Consider the following 24230-nt stretch of genomic DNA (forward strand, 5'->3'; position numbering starts at 1 on the left):
TCGCCAGATTTAGAAGGGGGATTCGCCCTCTGCGACTATTTCCTGTTTTCAAACCTGAAGAAATGGTTATGAGGAATAAGATTCACCACCAGAGAGCAGCTCATCGCCGAAACAGAGACTTGTTTTGAAGGGTTGGACAAATCATACTATTCGAACGGCTTCAGAAAGTTGAAGAATCGTTAGATCAAGTGTATCGAACTGAAAGGATCTTATGTTGAGTAATAAAAATGATTGGATCAAAAAAAATGTGTTTTACTATATTTTTCTAAAAATTTATTGATTTGCCCTCGTATATCATAGTATAAAATATATATAATTAGTTCTTTCTTTGCATTTTTTTTATTTGTATCACAAATTATATTCAATAATAATAAAAGAATTCTTTTTAATAATAGTTGCAAATACATTGCGCTGTAACATTGCTACGACATTGCAGCGTTATCTTGCTAAAGACGGATATTCTTATGCTATGACATTGCAACAATATTGCGCAATCTATTTGCAATATTATAATGTTGCAATAAGATATATTTGCAATTATTTTGCAATCTTTCTGTGCTGTATGGATAAGAAAAGAAATGCTTTATCGGTTCAAACTAAAGCTTTGTATATATAATAGTGTTTCACAGTGAATTTATACGTATGTATACATATCCAGTTCTACAGACCATACACCGGCTAAATTTCCGATCTTGAAACATAATTCGACTGAAATGATATTTTTCACAACAAATTTTATAGTACATGGCATCGCTTCTCAACTTAAAGACGGTATTCATAAAGCTTGTTCTTATATTAATACAGCTTTGTGGTTTATGGCATTTTTAAGGCGTTATGAATTAATCATAAAGCCGTATTAGCATTTTAAAACGTTACTTAAAACGGTCTTGAAGTAAGAATGAATTATGAATATCGGCCAAAAATTGAGTACTTATACAAAAAATTATCGAAAATAGATTCAAAATATAAAAATAACGATAAAAATAACTGTAACCCACATAGCATAGAATTTGAAGCAATAACATTGCAAAATCTCTGCAATATTGCTGTAACATGTAATGTTGCAGCAGTGTTGCAGCAGTATTGTAGCAGTGTTGTTGCAACTCTTGTGCTGTAGAGGAAAATTCATTAGATCTGCTTTTTAGCTAAAGTTCTTGCACGATTCATCTTTCTTTCTTTTTTTTCTCCATGTTACATCGCGTTGAAGAGAAAAAAAGTAAAGATAAACCATGCAAAAAGTTCAGCCAAAAAGAACAGGTCTATTATACGAGTACATAAAAATTATAACTACGTATCCGTTACAGTTACCAAAAAAGATAACGTTGTTATAAATAATGTGGTTATTTTTAATTCCTGGAAAAAAAACTATCCACATAATACGCGACATGGCATAAATATTGCAGTAATATACCCATAATATTACGTAGTATAATTAAATACAATATAACAAAAATGTTATTGATATGCAACAATAAAAAGAAGGAAGATCAATTAAGAGCACAAAAAACAAATTAAAAATTTACCAACAATATGTTTAATTTGATTTGTGTCCAACTATTCAGTCGATTTTATAATGTTTTATAATTGACTCTTTTTGACGTTTTATTATGCAATTACGATGTGAATTTTAATTCTTATTTTCATTATTATTTAGGAAACTGAGGAAGATTAATTGAAGTCGAAACGTTCCTCTTATTTTATGTATTTCATTAGAAAAAATTAGTAATAACGTTGCGAAATTATAATAAACTAATTTTCAATTTAATCAATTTTTTTGCTCTTAATTGATTTATCTTCTTTTTATTATTAACAAACTAAAGCTAGAAAATTGAAATGTATTATTGATATATTATATGTTGATAAATAACATTGAAATATTACAGTAATATTAATGCAATATATTGTTATAATATAAATAGAGCAAGATAACATCAAACGATGTTTCAATGATATTTCACCTTAGAGATATTAGTGAGATGTTATTAATATATCACAAAATTATCTCAGAATACCATAACTATAATATGACTTAAGGAGCGCGCGGAAAAAACAATACTATATTTTATGATTAAATGTATAAAAAGTAAGTATGTAGATCCGCTATAAGAGGAATACGATTCTTGTAAGTAGGAAAATGTCCAGACTTTCTAAGAAGGCGTCGAATTGTGTGGTCTTGACAAATTTCCCAGAGATTCACAACTCTTTTAAAGTGCTTTCTATGCCTCTAAATCTGAAAAATTATAATTGTCATGTATGCTCTTAGAGCGTATGGAATTACATAAATAAAATATAGAGAAATGTATAACATTTACATACGTAACATATGTGTCATACACATGTACCTATATGTTAGTAACATGTCACTGAAGTATATCTAATACATAAACGATTCAAAGTTATTGACATAAAGCTATACCAGAACATATAACTTACTCATGCAATGTTACATGTTTTGGTTTATTGAGTTGTATATAATATTGGCAAAATAATAACTTTATCTTTGTATGAAATTTCATAAGCAATTGCGGTATATACGTATGATGGAACCGTGATTCTATACATCTATTTTGTTTGACTAGCTATTCGAACATGTTATGATTTGCAATATAGTAAACAAAATCAAGTATCAATTTTTTCCTATATTGTACAGATTATTATTTTGACTTCTAGCAATATTATGGACGCAAACGTATTATTGTCCTCAATAAGATGCAGTTATTTTTGTTATCTTTTCAATTTAAATAAAATGAATCTAAATTTAGTATCTTATGTATATATATATATATACATATATATATATATATATATATATATATATACCGTGCTTTATAATCATGTTCGTGATCTAATGGATCATCTTTGTGATTTATCTTAAGAAATTTTTGCCATTCGGAACGGCTGATATAAAAATTTAATTCATAAAGTTTTTTAGTAATATGTTGAAAAATTCATTAATACGATTTAATTCTTTACAGTATTATATAAATATCACATATAAATATTGCATAATATTACAGTAATGCAACTGTGATGTCATCATAATCATATTACTGTGATTCATTTTCGAGAACATTTTAATGTTACTGTGATACCGCAATATTTCAGCAATATTTCTGATATATTTCGTTGTAAGATTGCAATGGAAAAATAATATTGCTGTGATGTTGCCATAATATTACGTAGGTATAAATAACGTGGTGTCATCCACGTGTGACTTTTTCCGTGTGACATCTTCCCCCGAATTACTTTATATGTTATATATAATAATGTATATATAATAGTATCCTTGATTGGTCTTTGATAAAACGTCCCTACAGATTGTGACATGGCTTGCCATAAGAAATGCGAAAAACTGACAGGAAATCTATGTGGATTGAATCAAAAACTAGTCGCTGAAGTATTGCAAGCTTTGAAAAGAAGTGAGTAATGATTTAAATATCTCTCGTATTGTTAATTATTTAATTGCAACATTTCGATAAACATAGTTCTACTAAAGTAAACATAATATTTTGTGGTTATTGATTGTTTTTTAGCTGATTTCACAAACATAAATATGAATACGAATTATGTAAATAATTTTTTAACTGTCAGATCTATTTTTAAGAAATATTTTACTGCTACGTGGTTAGTAGTTAATTCATAAAAACAAATTAATAAGGTAATCAAAATCATAAATTCTTTTGATGCTCGTAATGAAGAAACTATCATATTTTATGTACGTATGTATATGCAAATTATATAACAAACGCGCGCGCACACATGTATATGTATAATACAAATATAACTTATATAATATATTTCATTTATTTTTAGTATATTTGTCCGTATTTTCATGTTTGTTGCACTGAAAAGTTAAAATTAATTATTCTTGTCTGTCTAACAAATTGCATGAATCGAAGAAAACTTGAAATATGCTTGTATTTCAACGAATGTATTCCAACAACGATACGTTTAATTTTACATTTATTTTAATTATTTATAACAAAAATCGATTTGCTGATTATGATTTATTTTTAGCTCCTTCACATTCGTCAGATAATCAACGAAACTCAGATTCTTCGGATCATTTTTCGAGTGGCCGAATAACACCACCAGCGACGAATTTGCCCAGATTTAAGAAATATACCATAATGGATTTTAATTTTCTCAAAGTAAGTATAAGTCAAAGATCTTGTTAACATTTTCCTTAATGATGAAATGTATCTGATTTATTTAAAATTTAAATAGCCGCAGCACAGATTGTTGCATAACGTATAAAGCATAATACATAAGGAAATCAACCAATCGAAATTTTTTTTTTCCATGGAATGAAAGGAAAGAAAAGATTCTGATTAGTTGATTCGCTTATGCACTATACATTATGCAAAAGTCTGTGCTGCGGCCTAAAAGTATAAGGCGAGAGAATGAGATGGAGATTGGTCGTCTTCCACGATCCCTCTTCCTCATTATTGTCAATACATTTGAATACTACTTACAATTAGATACGGATCGCGCAATCTATTCTCTATATCTTTGCCATGGTTTGATTATTTCACAATTATTCCAACATGTTATGATTCGCATAGTGTAGTGAACAAATTTGTATCTAGTATCGTAAGGGCCATTCCACACAAACTTGCATAGCTGCATAAACATATGCATAAAGAAAATCATTCAATCGTTTTTTTGCGTTTGCCTTTATGGCAGAAATGTGATTGGATAATTTTCTTTATGCATATGTTTATGCGGCTATGCAAGTGGAATGGCTCTAAAGCGGGGAGCACAGACTCTTGCATAACATATGAGGCATAAGAAATTGAACCAATCAGAGTTTTTTATTTCATAAAAAAGAAGGAAATGATGGCCTTCAATTGGTATATTTTCTTATGCATTACAAACCGGGGTTACTTTGCCACCAGAGTTTAACCATATACATAATTACGATGTAAGTAGTTTCACTCTGTGTCGGCATCTTTTATCTGAAACGGCAAACGATCATAATGTTGTAAATTGTGCGTGAGCAGCAGATATATAGAATGGATCATGACAGTGATATCATAATGACAGTGATGGTGGGGGTAGAAAGACGAGTAGAGTGAGAAGCAGATAAATAGATAAACTTCTTTCTCTGTTTACTAAAGCCTGATTAGTTGGTAATTACTGCTGGATCAACAGTATAGACATAGTATCTCTAGACCGAGGATTTGAGGAGTGGGGGTAGTCTTCCTTTAGAAAAGACGTACTCACTTGACCCGCGTTCTCTCTCGTTTCGCGCCTGCGAATAAAGTGTACCTCTGAGAGAGGGGATCGAAAACACGAAGAAGCTTAGGAGCGGACTAATCTACCTAACAAAAATTCCGAAACATGTCCGTCCTGGTTCGCGATCGTCGTGAGACTATCAACATATATGAGATTCTCTTCGCCGATCTGACTGTAAGCTTACATTTAAGTTCCTCTTTTTTTTCGACCTCCCTCTTTCAGAGACACACTTTATACGCAGGAGCGAAACGAGAGAAAACGCACATGGGCCAAGTGAATATCCTTTCCTAAATAAAGGCCTAAATAACTTCCACTCCCTAAATTTCTAACAATGCTCGGTTTAGAGACATTACTATCTATGATCAACAGCAACCCACCATTGCTATTGGTGATCCATTCTATATGTTGATGGTGAGCACCTATAAGAGCCAAGAATCGGGTGCGATTACATGGAGCACGGTACGCGGGACAGTAACTAATAGTAATTAACTAGGCAACTAGGAAACCGCCTATTTCTTTTGCTGATATTACATGAAGCGCGATTTACGCGCGGTTTGCGGCACGGACTAGTAACAAACTCACATTACACTGCTATGCACTTTTTAATAAAATTAATTGATTTAAACGCAGTTATTAAGTAAATCTGTTAAAAAAATAAAAGCATCGATAAAATGTGCATAAAAATAAGTTAATATATCTTAAAAAATTCATACTAATATAAGTTTGTCATTAACTCGCTCCATATAATATCAGCGAAAGAAATAGGCGGTACGTGGTACGTGGTTTCCTAGTTGCCTGGTTAGTTATTGTACCGCATATCGCGTATGGCGCTCCATGTAATCGCACTCTTAGAGAATAGAAAAACTGATTGGTGTGCCATATTAAAAATTGTGAACGTCACCACCATTTTTGGCTGAATGAAACCACTGTTCTTACCTATACTGCAGTAGCGTAACTCGCTGTCGGTACCTTTGATGTCAGCGTATACGAAACTGAACTGCACATGCGTGAGTTAAGGAGGTAACCAATCATATGCCTAGTTTACATCGTGCACATGATACACGTCATTAACTGATAACTTTCTATTAAATTATTTTAATTTCAGCGATGTATTCAAAGAATGATGTATTAAATTGATACAATATGCGTCAATGCGATTAATTAAATACAAATATCGTATATATGTTTACATGTCGCCGAAATTAAGATCATTCAATAGAAAGTTACTAGTTAGTATCCGTATCAAGTACGATGTAAAGTACTAGGACATTGACCTACTTTTAGTAGCGTTAGACCATCGACATATAGTACTGGACGGAGCATGTGGCGAAATGTCTTTGATTTTTCGTTTTGCGGATCTGGAAAGAGAAAGATAAATGTTGGGCACGGAATTCTCTTTCTACTATTGTCTTATTAGTCGAACTTCTTTCTACTATTGGCCTAGTTTACATAATGTATGTATCAAGTGCACAATGTAAACTAGGAAAATGCTCCGTCCAGTACTATAGTCGATGTACTAGCTGCACTAAAACTTTCTATCTCGCTTTCATTAAACTCAAGATTATATCTATTTTGTTTTAAATACACTCATCGACTAAAAGGTTGCAATAGATTTTTTTTTATGGTTTTCGAAAAACGCAGCCTATTCATCGTGCGATTGGTTTTTACTTTACGGATCCATAAGTAAGAACCAATGATTCGGAGCAAACTACATTCCAAAATCCATTTAAAAAAAGTGTTGCAATCTTTTAGACCAATATTACATGCGTTCGTTTTTTGTCGTACGACAAATTTTTCAAGCCTGTCGATTAGCTGTGGGACAAAGAGGTTCGAGATCCTCTTTGTCTTGCAACAATTAACACATTTGAAAAATTCGTCGTACAACAAAAAACGGACGCATGTAATATTGGCCTTAATCGATGAGTGTACTTAACCCTAGTATAGTAATCATAGGTTCAACGTACCCTAAGCGATTTTTTACTGTAACTTTTTTATAATATAATTTGAAGACCCGGATTGAGAGGCTGAAAAAAAAAACTTTAACTGTCCATAGATATGATAAGCCTGTAAGAGTTTTTTTTTGCGTTATTGTCGATGTGAGAATGCACGAAAGTTCAAAGAGGGTACTTGGAACGCACATATGATTAGCTTATAAGTTTTCGGCGTTCTGGATTCTCTTTATTTTTTATTAAATATGCGTTTACTGAATTTCGGATAGTATAAAAGTAAGTACATGAAAATGTAGAACTAAAAAAAATTATTACTTTAAATACGAAGCACTATACGAGGGGGGACCCATAAGTTCCGGAAATTACGCTGTGGTGGGGAGGGAGAGTGGGGGAACCTATTGTTTGACCACATGTCCGTTAGTGTCACGCCACCTGCGTCAGTGTGCGAAGTTGTGTCGCTGTGAGTGCATCGGTTCGCCTGTGAGATTTTTTTTAGTAAAACAACTTTTTACATTTCGGCGAAAACGTAATGGCAGATTGTCGAGAACAACGCGCGGCTGTGAAATTTTGTTTCCTGTTGTTTCTTCGATTGCAGAGGTGTTGTGCACGCGGAGTTCGTTCCCCCGGGTCAAACTGTCAACCAGAAGTTCTACTTGGAGGTTTTGAAAAGATTGAGGGAGAGTATCCGGAAGAAAAGGGCAGATCTTTGGCGCACAGGCGACTGGTTCTTCCATCATGACAACGCGCCGGCCCACACCGCCCTTTCCGTGAAGCAATTTTTGACCAAAAACGCCATGACACCAATTGTCCACCCCCCATACTCACCGGATCTAGCCCCCTGTGACTTCTTTTTGTTCCCCAAATTCAAAAGGAATATGAAAGGAAAGCGTTTTGCCACTGTGGAGGAGGTGAAACAAAAATCGCTGGAAGGCTTAAAGGACATCCCGATGAGTGAATTTAAAAACTGTTTTGAACAATGGAAGAATCGTTTGGAGAAGTGCGTTGTGGTCAATGGCGAATACTTTGAAGGTGATTAAAATTTGGTGTTAAAATATTGAGAAATAAAGAAGTTATGACGAAATTCCCGTTTTTTTTGGGTCCCCCCTCGTATAATAGTTCAACATCTTAACATTCAGACCGTAGTGGCGCTTCGTATTTAAAGTAATGTATCTAACATAAAAAAAACGATCTTATTTCCAATCTTATTATTAAAAAGAATTATATTTCAATATAATAAATAGTATTATAGAAATTTTATAATTTCTGTCAGTCTTCGGAGATCGCTCGGCCGGGACGGATGTATTGCTTTAGAACGAGTGTTGCATCATCCTCTAAACTAAATCCTAATAAACTTAATTATATATACTATAATAATATTTATACATGTACAATCCTTTATCTACTTATATTATTATTTTTTTATATTATTCAAATAATAAAATTTTATTTATTAAGTGTAAACTTAAAATATGCAGACTCTTTAAAAATGTCGATTTTCGATAGTTCAAATAATTATACTTTTTTAGCGATTTATATCGTACTATTTTTTTTTTGTTAATCTAAAGGATCAATTAAAAAAATTCTACGGATTTTTGCTTGAACATTAAATTTAAAAATTTGAGAATTTTTTATCCAAAGTAGTCATTTTTTGCAAATTTTTTCAATAAAATTTCTTTGAAGCATTATAAATAATTGCAAATAAAAATATTATTTATTTAATTCATATTTACCTGTCTTTGTCTGACTTCGAGGTATAAATTTCACACGTTTTGAACTAAAAAATATGTATTCAGTTCACAGATATTGCGTGACAAAGTTGCAGGATTTCACAAACCCTAATGTTAGCGAAAAGCTAATCAAAAATAATAATATCATACTAGGTTAAAACGAAATAGATATAATTTTGAATTTTTAGTTTAGTGAAAGCGAGATAGAAAGTTTTAGTGCACTGCTTACGAAGAGCAGGTCTATGATTGGTTATCTGCTTAACTTACGCATGTGCAAGCTCAGTTTCGTATACGCTGACATCAAAAGTACCGACAGCGAGTTGCGCTATTGAGTGTATAATAAATGTACACTATAACTGAGCTACAAAAGAATAGATCTTTAGTTTGTGTATTTTAAAATGAGCGAAAATTACAAAAATGAGCGAATTTACCAAGTTGATCAATGAAATTATAATGCTAGTAAATATTTGCTTACTTTTGTAATTTTCATTTTTCAAGATACACAATCGACCTCCTTATTTCATACTAATCTTCTACTATTTCATTTTCTTTGCCTTTTATCATTTCCTCTCTTTTTCTAATTTGTATATATTAGACATTACATTTGAAATATAAATAAATTTAATAAAAATAATACAATATAATAATTATAATTAACGATTCTCCAAATTTAAAAATAATATAGGCAAATGAGAATCAAACACCTGACTCTCATTCGATCATTATACTTTATAAAAAATGATATAAATAAGTAGCTCATAATTATACAAAATATTATACTGTTTTATACAATAAAAATATAAAATTCTGGAAATAATAAAAATATAATACATACGGAAAATTATAAACACTGATTAATAAGAAGAAAATATATATCATATGTACATCAATAGAAAACAATTAATAATGCATAAGATATTTAAAAATGTTAATAGTACAATATATAGGATAAACATATATTTATTTAAATGTTATTTGAACAAATAGTCAAAAAATTTTTTTTAATCTATATATAATAAAAGTAAATAAATTTATTTATTATTATTTAGTAATTTTTCGAGAATATAAATTGATAAAATATACTGATAACAATTTCTTTTCGTTATATATTAATTAAATACATATAATTTAATATTCAATGAGCGTTATCATACATTTTCAACAAAAATAAACTTTATTGATCATTTCACGTTTAATAAATTTAATCCATAAACGTAGAAAAAAATCTGATGTGACATATTTTATCAATTTATGTTGCAATGTGTGTATATTTGCGTCATAGTATATGAAAAAATTATAATTTATTTTATATATAATGCGAAACATTTTACGTAAATCCTTTTATATATTATATTATAATATAATATAGTTGCAAAAACTAAGAATCTTAAAACTACATTATTATTGTTATATATTCAATTTAAAATAACATGTAATTTAGATGGATGCTTCAAGTTTATGTTGAGCGGTAAGTATCATCGCGCGCATCTGGACATTAAAAATAATGCGTTGCGCATGTGCTAATTCTGGTAATCTATATTTATATAGCTATTTCATACAAATTCTGTTTCAAGTATCTTCGAACGAAAATAAATCCTTGATAATGACTATTCTCCATAAAAACAAAAGAAAATATGCAAGAATTTTGCTTGATAATAGATCTTGGAAAATGGACATCTCATCCTTTGGAAAATTTCCTGATAGAAAACACTGCATGAGTCATAATCAGTTCACGTGATGTAAATACACGTGATTCAGATTAATTCTAGTCCAACTCTAAGCCAAACTGGCCAGAGGCCATTTTAATAACTCGATGAAACAAACCGTAAATTTCCGAGATCTATATTTATTAATAAAGATCAGGTGAACATTTGCCAAAATAATTGATACCAATTATTTTGATCATCCATGCTCTAAATGTAGTTAAATAAATGTTCAAAGATAACTTACTCTACAATCATTAAAAATTCAATCCAGCAAATGAAAACAATCTTAAAAAGTAGTTCCAAAAAGATTATTCACTAAGAAAAAATATTTATTTTTTCTTAGGGCTTTACATTTCAACGATTCATTATTAACAAAAGCATACAATTTGCCAAAGATTCATAAGAAGACGTATCTGTTTCGCGTCATAATTTTAGCTAAAAATACTGCTTTATATTCTCTAGCCAATTTCCTATATAAAATAATTTTTTATAATATTCCCTCGGCCATGTTAATAGTTTTAATTTATATAGAACGCTCTCTGGTTTTAAATTAAAAAATTCGGAGATATTGATTTCCTTGGATGTTATGTCGCTTTTTACAGACGTACTATTGAATGCGGTAAAAGATATCAGCAATAAATGAATATATTGAACGAACCTACAAATCACTACTCAACAAAAAATAGAGAACACTTTAGGACACGCTCAAAATTGCGCAATATTCAGAACATCGTAACTCGGTGAAAAATTATTGCAGATAAAAAGTCAAAAAAGCATTTGAAAGCTTGAAATCTCTACTTTTGAAATCGGTAATTTATATTTCAAATTAACTGATTCTTTACGGAGATATGCGGACACAAATGGATACCCATCAAATCTGAAAATTTTTTACAAACTTTACGAAGCTCTATGGCGTGAAGTAAAATTTACATAAAAATGCGATTTACGGCAGTTGAAAGAGTTATGCATCCACGCATATCGATTGATGTCTAATAATTTATAATTATTTTACTAATAAGAATATTTTATTTTGAATTGACAATATACATACTCTATCGAACTCCTCTCTTTCATTTTTAAATGTAAAAAACGTACTTGACTTTGTGTGAGTTTTTTTGCTGTTACATAAAATTTTTTTTTCTTCTCATTATAAGACTCACATAAATAATTTTTAAGATTTCTGTTAGTTCGAGCTTTGATAAAATATGCGATATATAGAAAGTTTTTGTCATGAAAAACAGAATATAATTGATACATTCTTGTATTAACTGTATTATTATATAATGTAACTGTATTATTCTTCTTTAAAAAAAAGTCTTTAAAATGATAAGTAAAAGTTACATGATGTATCAAACGTAATATTCTTCCTCTTCAAAATGAGATGTGAAGAGACATTAAAAGTTATAAAAATATCAAATGAAATTCATTAATGTTAAAAATTATTATAAATTACAACAACAAAACTGATGCAGTAACGTTTTCTTCAGTACAATAACAAAATTTTTTTTTTATTGTCTTTCCGATTGGTGTACGGTACATCCCTGGATTGATTGAAATCCTCCTCCCTTCTCCCGAAAAAAATTTCACAATATGCCCACGTTATTCCTTGTTCCTTATTCTTTATTCCTTATTGTCTGAGCTCTTAATTAAAAGCACAACATTATGACATTTTTCATCCATGTTTTGGTAAAAATAATTTTTTAAAAGTCCATAAAATAGGGCTAAATAAGGCTCCTATACTAAAAATCAAACCATATTCCAATATATGTATTAGTATTAAAAAAATATATATGGTACATATATATAAACTATATTCTCAGTAATAGTAGTGTATATCAAAATATTGCAGCAGAAATATGATATATTTTGACAGTACAATTTTGTTTAATTTTATATAAAAATTAATTTAAGAATCTACTTTAAAGCCGCTATTTTATTTGTGCGTTTTTACGACAAATTTTTCAAACCTTTCAATTGGCTATAGAATAGAGAAATCCGGAGATCTCTCTGTTCTGCATACATTTGTCATCCGACAAAAACGCAGAAATGAAATAGTACTCTAAAGATATAATCAGCAACTAAAGAGTTATAACACATTTTTTTCAAATTTTGGAATGCAGTCTGTTCACTAAGCAGTTGTTACTTATGGATTCATAAGTAAGAATCAATAAATGCCCAGGGCCTCTATTCTTGAAAAGAAACATGTACAAAATTCTAGGAAAATATTATAGTTTACGTAACGTATATTGTAGTATTTTTCTTTTTCGTTTCTTTTCAAAAATAGAGCCTCTGTATTCTGTAACTCATTATGCAGTCGTTTATGTGTTCATAACGACAATCGCGCAGCTTTTTTACTATGTAAAGTACCAATTGTTGTTGTGAACACATGACTGTATAATGAGTTACAGAATACAGAGACTGGTACCCTATTCTATAACTCGTTAAGATAATTAATGACATCGTTGCGCAGATATTTTATAGTATAAAAAGCTTATTTCTCTGTTCCTTTTATTGTGCGGAGTCCTTTACTGTCTTAACAAATTACAGAATAGAGGCCCTGTAGCGGGATTCTCTAAACATCTTATCGATGATTGTCGCTATCATTAATTAGCGATAACCAATGACAAGATAATCCTAGAAAACAACGCGATTGTCATTGGCTGTCGCTAGTTAACGATAGTAACAATTGTCGATAAAACGTTTAGAGAATCCCGCAATTGGAGCCCAATTCTTGAAAAGTATCGTATACAAAAAACTAGGGGAATGCTATAGTATATGTAACGTATACTGTAGTATTTCCCTAGACTTTCGTATACGTATCTTTTGAAGAATAGGGGCCCTGAGCAGCAGACATCGAAAATTAGACTACGCTCCATATATGGTTATATATGAACATATATAATCAGATCTGCGTAAATATGTGTATAGATATTCAGTACTGGCAATAAATTTTGGAACACAGCTTTGGAGCTCATCTGAAATATATTTGATGCCTATTTCACATCGTGCATTTGATATCCCTGATGAAAAAATTTCGCTGAAATTATTCCACGTTTGGAACATTTCACCGAAAATACCGAAAATTTGTTAAAATTTCATTGAAAGTGAATTTTTCAGCTAATACTAAAAAATCGCTGAAATCAAATTGTTTCTTTGAAATTTTTCTAAAATTTTTATCGAAATTTCTTTGAAATTTTGCTGAAAATGAACTTTTCAGCTAAAAAACGTTGAAATTAAACTGAATTTTTTCTGAAATGCTAAAATTTAACTAATAAGTATTCGAAAACATGGAACAATTTCAGCGAAATTTTCAGAGATGCGTACAAACTAGTAACTTTCTATTAAATTATTTTAATTTCAGCGATGTATTCAAAAAATGATGTATTAAATTGATACAATATACATCAAAATGATTACTTAAATACACATATCATGTGTATGTTTACAGATATCGCCGAAATTAAGATAATTCAATAGAAAGTTACTAATTAATACTCATATTAAGTGCACAATTCACAATATAAATTGAGCCACTAGACAATAATTTGATCCGGTACGATCTAGTTCTTTTTTTCCAGGTTACTTTTCGAAATAATGGATGCTTTTCAATTACTTAACACATCTTAACACAAACTTATACACAAATTGCACAAAGTGTAACATTGTGCACGATTTACTTGAAACAGAATATGTACGCTGTGTACGGTTGAGATCCGCTTCGGATAGAGTTATATAAATGTAGCTTTTTCCGCCTGTATTAAACAAAAAAAAGTAAAAGTGTAGGCCACTCAACGTCTTCCAACCTCATTTATAGCCGCCACAGTTAGCAACATGTAATTGTCACTACACAACGCAGCCCTCGACTGAGTACAGGGCCCATTCTTGAAAAGTATCCCATACATAAAATTAGGGAAATACTATAGTATGCGATATTTTTCAAGAATATAGAGCTCCAGGGTATCAATCATGTAATTTTTTCTCGAAAACATGAAAAATGAAAAATTTTATGTATATATGTATGTTTGTGTGTATACATACATAGAAAAATTTTCACTTTTTACATTTTCTTTAAGGAAAGATACATAATCGATATCCTGATGTGTAGTGTTGTGTCAACGATAACGGACAATTGGAACGTAACTTGTGTCGCCGTGTGCACGAAAGTATCTAGGGATATTGCAATTAGAAAGCACCCAATCTTCTCTTAGGGGTTCCGCATAATAGAAGGGAACAGAGAACAGAGAATAAGAATTTCAACCTATCAGAAACTATATATTTCACAATACATGATTTCTGATAGATTGAAATTCTTATTCTCTGTTCTCTGTTCTTTATTCCTTTTATTGTGCGGAGCCCCTTACCTAGCATATTGATATATTAGATGCACCCATTGAGTACATTCAGGGCCTCTATTCTGAAAAAAATATTACAGTATACTACAGTATTTCTCTAGCTTTTTGTATACGTTTCTTTTTGCACCGACGAGATACTATTAAGCCCGGATCTATAATAGATTTTTAAACTTTAAGGCTATGTTCCAAAACTTCCTCTCTGAGGAAAATTTTACTCGAAATATAATACAGTACACATAACGTATACTATAGCATATAGAGTAAAATCTTCCTCGGAGAGGAAGTTTTGGAACGTAGCCTAAATAAAAAAGTCATAAGAAATGAACAAATCACAATTAATTATTCTCGCATTCGATTGTAATTGATCAATTTCTTACGGTTTAAGACTTAAAACATCTATTGTAGATCCCGGCTAAAGACCGACATGCTTATAGGAGTTCGCATCCTTGTTAATATTGAAATGATTAAAGGGCCGATTCTCCCTGCGTTTAACGACAGTCGTTGATGTCATTGCGCAGATATTATGTAGAGTAAAAAAGCTGCGCAATGACATTAATGACTATCCGTAGTCTACAATAAGCCAATACACTGTCGTCAGTCGCAATGCTTTATAACAGAAGCATCACTAACTTCTATTGACGCTTCTGATTGGCTATTGCGAAGCTTTATGACTGGCGACAGTGTTTGCAACTTATTGTAGATCACGCTTAGGAATTACAGAATCGGCTCCTATGAGTAAGAAACTAATAATATTGTACTAATTTTATGATTTATTAGTTTTTTGGACGTGTTTATCGATGTACATGCTCAATGATATTCCATTTTTCTTTAAAGCTCCTAACTACTTACCCAAAAACTCTGCGTGGCGACACAGAATCAGATGGCGAAACCGATAGCCACACACTTAAGCATAAGTCCGTGTCCGTTTCGCCTGCCGAGAGTGAACGAGACAGCGAGCTCCTTCTCACATTAGTCACTTGTTTTAAGCGACCGAAAATTTTCTTGGCAATTTGCTTTCTCGGCAATTTCGGCCACGCGGCACGGCCCTAGCCATCAATAAAGGGCGGGGGGCATTATATGTTAAATAACATATAAGCTTTAATAAATTGTAGTAATAGTGTACCCCTCTCATTAGTCCAGAATAGTATAAATCATGTTAAAACTCAACAGTTTACGAGATATTTAATTGTTTACGATTTTTCATGTGCGTTATATTATATTAACACCCCTCCTTCATAAACTCTCGAGTAGCAACAAAAATTCAGTAGAAGTAGAATTTTACCGGAAAAAAATTATAAACCATTTTTTTTCACAAAAGTCTCGAAAAGTCATCAGAAAAGAAATGCGTATGTTTGAGATTCGAGATTTGTGAAGAAAATATGCGAAAAAAAATCGAATAGTTACGAAAAACACGTTTTTCGCTTATAAAACGAAAGATATTGATTGTATAGAAAAAAAATTCGGTATAAAAAATGTAGGTATTCGAAATATTTACAAAATACCTACAAAATGAGAACATTAAAATCGATCTATTAGTTCAATAGAAAAAAAATATAAAACACTGAAAAGGGCCATTTTTTCACTTGCTCTCTGTTCATTGAAATTTAAACGCAAAGCTTTGAAATTCTCGTAGAATGTAACCCTCATAATGACGAACAAATCTAGCCTTGAACAAGTCTGAAATGTTCATTAGTTTTTGCAAAAAGCCATTTGTTCACTGAAAACCTGCGGAAAACTTAATTTCTTCATCTTTGAGCAATCGCGCAACAATTTATAGGGGTAATTTTTTTTTTTCAAGAGTTGCACTATTACATACACTTAATAACAAAACGATTTGCAGTTAAATTATTATAAAACGACTTTAAAAAGTGGGTAACTTTTTCCGTATAAAAAAATGGAAACAATTTTGTTAATATGCATCATATCAAATAGCAGTATGAAGCATTTGAAATCTGACATTTTTCTACTTTATTTAAAAAACAATTTAAAAAAAAAAAGATTACCCTCCAATTATTAGGAGCCAAAATAACAATTGTTTTTTAAATCATTGTGGCTCTAATTTTTAGGATTAAGAGTTCCGTCTGGCGCCAATTTGTCAAAGGAAGAATTGAATTTGCTGTTACAAAAATCTTGAATTTGTAACCATAAAATTTGTATTTTAAAAAATGTTTATTTCTTGAATTTTTATTTTTTCGGTTTATTACTAAAAAAATCACGTTTGAGTATGAAATGTATGTCTGATTAACAAATTTAAATCACATTAGCTATGTTTCTTTATTTAATACGCTGTAAAAAGTGTCCAATTGGACAATTAAATGTACGGAATTATTAGTACAAAATTGTTTTTGTGAATTTAATTGCAGATGCAAATATGACATATGTAAACAAATAATAAATAATTTGCCAAATATTAGTGTAACTGTTGAATATAATTGCAAAATATATTTTTCATATAATTTACTTTTCCGAAAGTTAGTGTTATATCTTTAATAGTTAACTAACATTTGACAAATTACTTATTAATTATTTGTTTACATATGTCATATTTGCATCTGCAAAAAACTAAATTTCATGGTTACAATTACTTTGCGGAACATTTGGTTAAGCTATTTGTTTATATTTTGCTATTTGCTTATATTTCGTCGAGCTAGATTGAAAAAAAATCAAGTTTCCAAGTCAATTTATTGCTGAGAAAATGTAAATTTAGCAGATTTTAACGCACGAAATCAAATACGCGCGAATCGCCGAGCGGCACAATCTTCCCTACTCGACTACGCGCCGGCTTCTCTCATTCCGCCCGGCGCACTGCCTCGCTTGCATTCTTCAACTTTCCAATGGTTTTAAACAAATTTTTTTGGCAATAAAAAATTCGAGAATTTTTCAATAGTAAATTCTTCCTTGACAAATTGGTGTCAGATGTAAATTGCTGCGCGATTGTTCAAAGATGAAGAAATTAAGTTTTCCGCAGACAAGTTTTTAGTGAACAAATAGCTTTTTGCAAAAACTAATGCACATTTCAGGCTTGTTCAAAACTAGATTTATTCGTCACGAGGATTACATTTTACGAGAATTTCAAATTCTTTGCGTTTAAATCTTAATGAACAGAGAGCGAATGAAAAAAGGCCTTTTTCAATGTTTTTTATTTCTTTTCTATTGAACTAATAGATCGATTTTAATGTTCTTATTTTGTAGGTATTTCCTACTACATTTTTTATATTGAATTTTTTTCCATTCTTTTGTTTTATAAGCAAAAAAACGTGTTTTTTACAACTATTCGATTTTTTTTCGCATATTTTCTTCACAAGTTTCGAATCTCAAACATACATATTTCTTTTCTAATGGCTTTTCAAAACTTTTGTGAAAAGAAATGGTTTATAATTTTTTTCCAGTAAAATTCTACTTCTACTGAACTATTCTTGCTACTCGAGTTTATGAAGGAGAGATATATTATATAACGCCCATAAAAAATCGTAAACAATTAAATATCTCGTAAACTGTCTCGTTTTAATATGATTTATACTATTCCGGATTAATGGGAAGGGTACACTATTATTACAATCTATTAAAACTTATATGTTATTTAGGATGCCCCTTATTGATGCCTAAGGCTGCTGAGCGGCCGAGATTACCGAGAAAACATTTTCGGTTGCTTGAAACAAACGACTAGTGAGAAGGAGCTCGCTGTCTCTCGGCGCGCCGCGAACGAGCACACAACATGGGCTCATACTTGTCGTGTGTTACAGCGCCGCACCACGATAAATGGCTGAACTTATAGGCATAGAAAAGTGACGTTTTGACAACGAAATTTATGTTGCGTGCCATTTCGTTATTATTTGCTTAATTATGAAAATGTAACTTGTCTCCTACTTATCGAAGTCGTAATTATCGATGAAAACTAAAGTTATCTTGGAATTTTATATGTAAAAGCGTATATTTTACTCGTTTCAACAGTTGTCGAACCGTATGTTTCTGCCCGAATGTAAGTTCACTTTACGTGTCTTTAAGACCATTTACTAACTATCAAGGGAGGAAAGGATAGTTTTCATCGATTTTTACAAGTGTTTCAAAGTGATCTCGTCATTTCGTTTCATCCAAATTGTCTTTATTTAAAAATGGCATGCAATATAAATTAACGTGTCATTCCTCGCTTCTGCCGTTAAGGCGCAAGAGTCTTAAAATTGTGATTTTAGTGTTATCATCAAAGTTTGATTATCAACAGAGATGATAACTGCAGAAAAAAAAATTGTAATTTTTCGGCAATATATAGGATATTATAGCTTTACAAGTGTATCCATATTTATTTATTAAGCATTTATGTAATAAAAAATCATGAATTTAATGAAGTTTGAATTCCAATGAAATTGCTGTTTTACGGAATACATAAAACGTATATTATAGTATTTCCTTAATTTTTCATGTATGTTTTTTTTTTTCAAGAATAGGGGCTCTGAATGCACCTATTGATATTATTTTGATATAGTAAGATAAAATTTTCTACTTTTATATAGTTTCTGAAAACATAGAGAAAAATAAAATAAAGCAAACGAAATGTGAGATTGTGATACTAAATAACATCAAAATTGTTGAAAGGCTCTTTTATAAAATCATATTCTTTTTAATATTACGTATATTTTTCTTAATAAAAAATATAATGAATTGATTTTATAATTTCTAAAAATTAGAATTAAAAATCTATCTCTGATTTAATAAATTTAAGTTTTTAAAAAATCATAATGTTATTAAATGTTATTATAGCAATCAAAATAATAAAAAATTAGGTTTTATTATTATTAAAATAGAAAAGAAAAAGTATTTAAAAAAAAATATATCAATTAAAGTATAGTCAATTTTAGTAGAAAAAAAATGATTTGCTATGTTGACTCTATGATAAGAAAAAAGATATATAAAATATAAATAATTTTTATAGCCATTTCTTATTTGATGAGTAAGTAATTTTACCTCACAATTTCGCAACTGTATCGTCTTTCTTAATAGGATGTCAAGATATCTTTTCAGTTATATTTCTGTTATAGATTATTTTTAAAATAAACTGGAATGCTATAATGATTTCTGATTCTATTTCGTAGGTCTTGGGTAAAGGCAGCTTCGGTAAAGTATTGCTGGCGGAATTACGTGGCACGGACTGTGTATACGCAGTTAAATGTTTAAAGAAAGATGTGGTTCTCGAGGATGACGACGTCGAATGCACATTAATTGAAAGGAAGGTCCTCACGCTGGCGACTAGACATCCATATCTTTGTCACCTGTTTTGCACTTTCCAGACTGATTCACATCTCTTTTTTGTTATGGAATACCTCAATGGGGGTGATCTAATGTTCCACATACAGAAGTCTGGCCGATTTTCTGAGGTGCGTGCGCGTTTTTATGCTGCCGAGATCTGGTCTGGATTGAATTTTCTACATAAGAAGGGTATTGTTTACCGGGATCTCAAACTTGACAATGTGCTACTCGATTTCGAGGGTCATATTAGAATCGCGGACTTTGGCATGTGTAAACTTCAGATCTTCTTAGATAGAACGGCCGATACGTTCTGTGGTACGCCAGATTATATGGCGCCAGAGGTATATCATAATTCTCTTTAAATTTCTTTTTATTTCACTCTATGTTTTCATTAAATTATTTAATGATATTTTAATGAAAAATAAAATTATATAATGATTCATTTTTTTAGATAATAAAAGGACTTAAGTATAATCAAGCTGTGGATTGGTGGTCATATGGTGTTCTGTTGTATGAAATGCTCACTGGTCAATCGCCATTTTCTGGATGCGATGAGGACGAGTTGTTTTGGAGCATTTGTAACGAACGGCCATTTATACCTCGATATTTAAGTCAAGAAGCTACTGAAATACTCATCTATTTATTAGAGAAAGATTCTGGAAAAAGGCTACCTGCTCACGAAATCGCTATGCATGCTTTCTTTCAGGTATAAGTTGCTGTAATTTTTTAAATGGCATAATATATCATATATAGTTTACCAATCAAATAATATTTTAATAATATTTTTCATAGCATTTGCCTTGGGATCGATTAGAAAGAAGGCAATTAGAACCACCGTTTAAGCCCGCACTTGATCACACTTTGGATACGAAATACTTTGATACAGCATTCACGACTGAACGTCCGAGGCTTACGCCAGTGCCTGAGCAGATTTTGACTTCGATGGATCAAGGTGTTTTCCGCGGATTCTCTTACACAAATCCGAATGCAACCGATTGACGTAAGACAGCTGAATGGAAAGCGTGAACATTAGTTGTTAACGATATTTTCAATTTTTTGTGCCATCCAATAAAGAAAATACATATCGTATTCTTGTCGGCTAGCATAAAATCAATGTTCGCTTTGTATTTTTGAAGTAGTAACGATATTATACAATGTTAATATATATGTAAATCGCATCTTAAAAATATATTTGTGTGAACGAAATGAATTACAGAGAGAAAATCGTGCAAGACATGTAATGTCTCTTCTCTCAAAATATAATACAACTATATGTATATACAGGATGTCCGATAATAATTATATAATCTCTCGTTAGCAAGTAGACTAAACTAAGTTGAAAAGTCCTCTACTATTTTGTAGTTTTCACAATTTTTTTTAGTTACTCAATGAGCAAAATATCTAAAATCTATGTAGAAGATGACTTTAAGATAGCTTTAAGAGCTCTTAAAAAAATATCTTTAAGATATTTCATAAAAAACTTCAAAAAATATCTTAAAGTTATCTTATGTGTCGATTTTATTCGCTTTTTTAACAATATTTAGAAATTAATATCTCGTTAACCATTACGAAAATTGTAAAATGATAAAGAATTTTTCAACTTAATTTAATCTACTCTACCTGTCCACACACACGGGAGATCATGCAGTCGGACACCCTGTATCTACAGTACCCCATTTTAATCAATCACCTCAAATATCTCTTGAACAGTGCATTTTAGAGAAAAATGTATCAGACAAAAGTTTTGGAACTTTGAGGGGAACATAAGATAGTAACATTGGTTTGATCTTTGGTGCTGTTGTCAAGATGAGGGCAAGGTCACTTCAAACTTTTTTAATAGAACCCCCCCATTTTTCATTATACATTCTTGTAACTTATCTTGAGAGCTTTATAGAACACTATAATTAAGTTCATTTTCATTAAGTACTTTTCGAGTTATAAAACTTGCAAGTTACAGCATTGCCAGCATTAGCAGTACGCAAGGTGTCTGATCGGCTAAAACCTCTTGAATGCTGTTCATGATCATGTCCTGGATATCATTTATATAAGATCAAAGCCAATGGAAGTTGTACCTCTTATTTTTATTTTTACGTAAAAATGAATTTTTAGTGCAAAATGAAAATAAGAGGAATAATTTCCAATGGTCTTGACAAATGTTATCCAGGACATGATCCCGAAAAATATTCAAGAGGTTTTAGCTGTCGGTTGGACTTGCATAATGCTAATGCCAGCATTGTGCTGCAACTTTCAAGCCTTTTAACTCGAAAAGTACGTAATAAAAAATAACTTTATTACAGTGTTTTGAAAAGCTCTTAATACCAACTATTAGATTCTGCTATAAAAATAGAGTGTTAAAAAATCTATGACCTTGACTTAACTTTGGCGACGCCACTCAAGATCAAATCAATAATACCTTCTTATGTTCTCCTCTGAATCATACAACTTTTGTTTGAAACATTTTTCCTACCATAGGAAACCATATTATTTGAAACATTTTATCTACCATAGTTTTCGAGAAATCTTAATGCATTATTTAAAATGGGACACCCTGTATATGTACATATACTATATATAGTCCCATAATATATGAAAGAATTTTCGTATGCAGATAAAGAGAACTATATAGTGTTTGAGTAAGATAATACGGGTAGAGCGAACTAAACTGAGTCGAAAAGTCCTGTAGCATTTTACAATTTTCGTAATAGTTAACAAGATATTAATATCATTAATTATTAAAAATCGCCGAATATTGATCTTCAATCATTTTTTACTCAAGTCCCTGATGAAAAATTTCGCTGAAATTATTTTACGTTTTGGAACATTTTTCAGCAAAATTTCAACATTTCAGAAAAATTTAAGTTTAATTTCAGCGATGTTTAGTTTGAAAATTTTATTTTCAGCAAAATTTCAACAAAATTTCAGAGAAGTTTCAGTAAAAATTTCAGAGAAATTTCAGTCCATTTTCGGAAAAATTTCAGCGATTTTTCAATATGTTAACTGAAAAATTCACTTTCAGTGAAATTTCAACAAATTTTCAGCAATTTCGCTGAAATATTCCAAAACGTAGAATAATTTCAGCGAAATTTTTTCACTAGGGGTACTATCAACTTTATAGAAAAACAACAAGTGATAAAAATTATTTATAGTATTTTCTTCTCATAGGATTCTAAGAATTTTTTAGTACCGCATTTTCTCATGTTGATAAAAATAATTGCAATGAGAAAATGCAGTATTAAAAAGTTGATAAAAAATTCTGAAAAAATTCTTAGAGTTCTTCTAGAGTTTTATGAGAAGAAAACAACTTTTTTATCTTTTGCTGGTTTTTTTTTAGTTAATAGTACTTGAAAAAAAAATGATTAAAAATCGATTTTCGATGATTTTTAGTAATTAATATCTATGTTAACTATTGCGGAAATAGTAAAAAAAAATGGTAGAAGACTTTTTGACTCAGTTCAATTCGCTCTACCTCTATGCAAGAGTTTTATCATTACTTATCTCAAAAACTCTTTATAAACTAAGTCAAAAAGTCTCCAATACTTGCTTATTCACTGACTACATTTATACAGAATCCTTAATCGGGTTTAATAACATCTGCAGTTATGAAACTAACCAATCACAAGTCATTCCATTCTTCCGAGGAACAGCCACAGACTTCTATAAGTAGCTATCAACTATACCTCCATGTTTGAAGACGATGCTGGGCAATGACATAGGCCTAGTTTCCATCGAGGGTTTAAACCGGATCAGAATGTAAGAACCAATCAACTACAATCGAGTATTTCCCTGTTACAGTCGAACGACAGGGGAATACTCGACTCGTAGTTAGTTAGTTCTTACATTTTGACCCGGTTTAAACCCTCGGTGGAAATTAGGCCATATTTGAGTTCTCTCGTTCACACATGTATAAATCACATGAATAAATTCACATGATACTCGCAGATAGGACACATACATACGCATAGAGGAACTAAAACAAGGACATCTCGAAATCAGATTCATCTCTTTCTATCACATTGA

At 30.8% G+C, this 24230-nt stretch overlaps 1 protein-coding gene across 2 annotated transcripts in view; it reads left to right on the top strand.

Annotated features, from left to right (window-relative positions):
- Positions 1 to 21475, top strand: part of LOC108749759 (uncharacterized protein PF11_0213-like) — a 54747-nt gene extending 33272 nt beyond the window's left edge. The window contains exons 3-7 of one of the 2 annotated variants that reach the window (XM_018488692.1): positions 3318 to 3419; positions 4018 to 4151; positions 20060 to 20554; positions 20665 to 20919; positions 21006 to 21475. In XM_018488692.1, the coding sequence (XP_018344194.1) occupies positions 3318 to 3419; positions 4018 to 4151; positions 20060 to 20554; positions 20665 to 20919; positions 21006 to 21212 (1193 nt within the window). In that variant the 3' untranslated portion in view covers positions 21213 to 21475. The remainder of the gene's footprint in view (positions 1 to 3317; positions 3420 to 4017; positions 4152 to 20059; positions 20555 to 20664; positions 20920 to 21005) is intronic. The other variant, XM_018488693.1, reaches the window with a different exon arrangement.
- The last annotated feature ends 2755 nt before the right edge of the window (positions 21476 to 24230 follow it).

Source organism: Trachymyrmex septentrionalis, unplaced genomic scaffold (genome assembly GCF_001594115.1).
Source record: "Trachymyrmex septentrionalis isolate Tsep2-gDNA-1 unplaced genomic scaffold, Tsep1.0 scaffold311, whole genome shotgun sequence".
NCBI lineage: Eukaryota > Metazoa > Arthropoda > Insecta > Hymenoptera > Formicidae > Trachymyrmex > Trachymyrmex septentrionalis.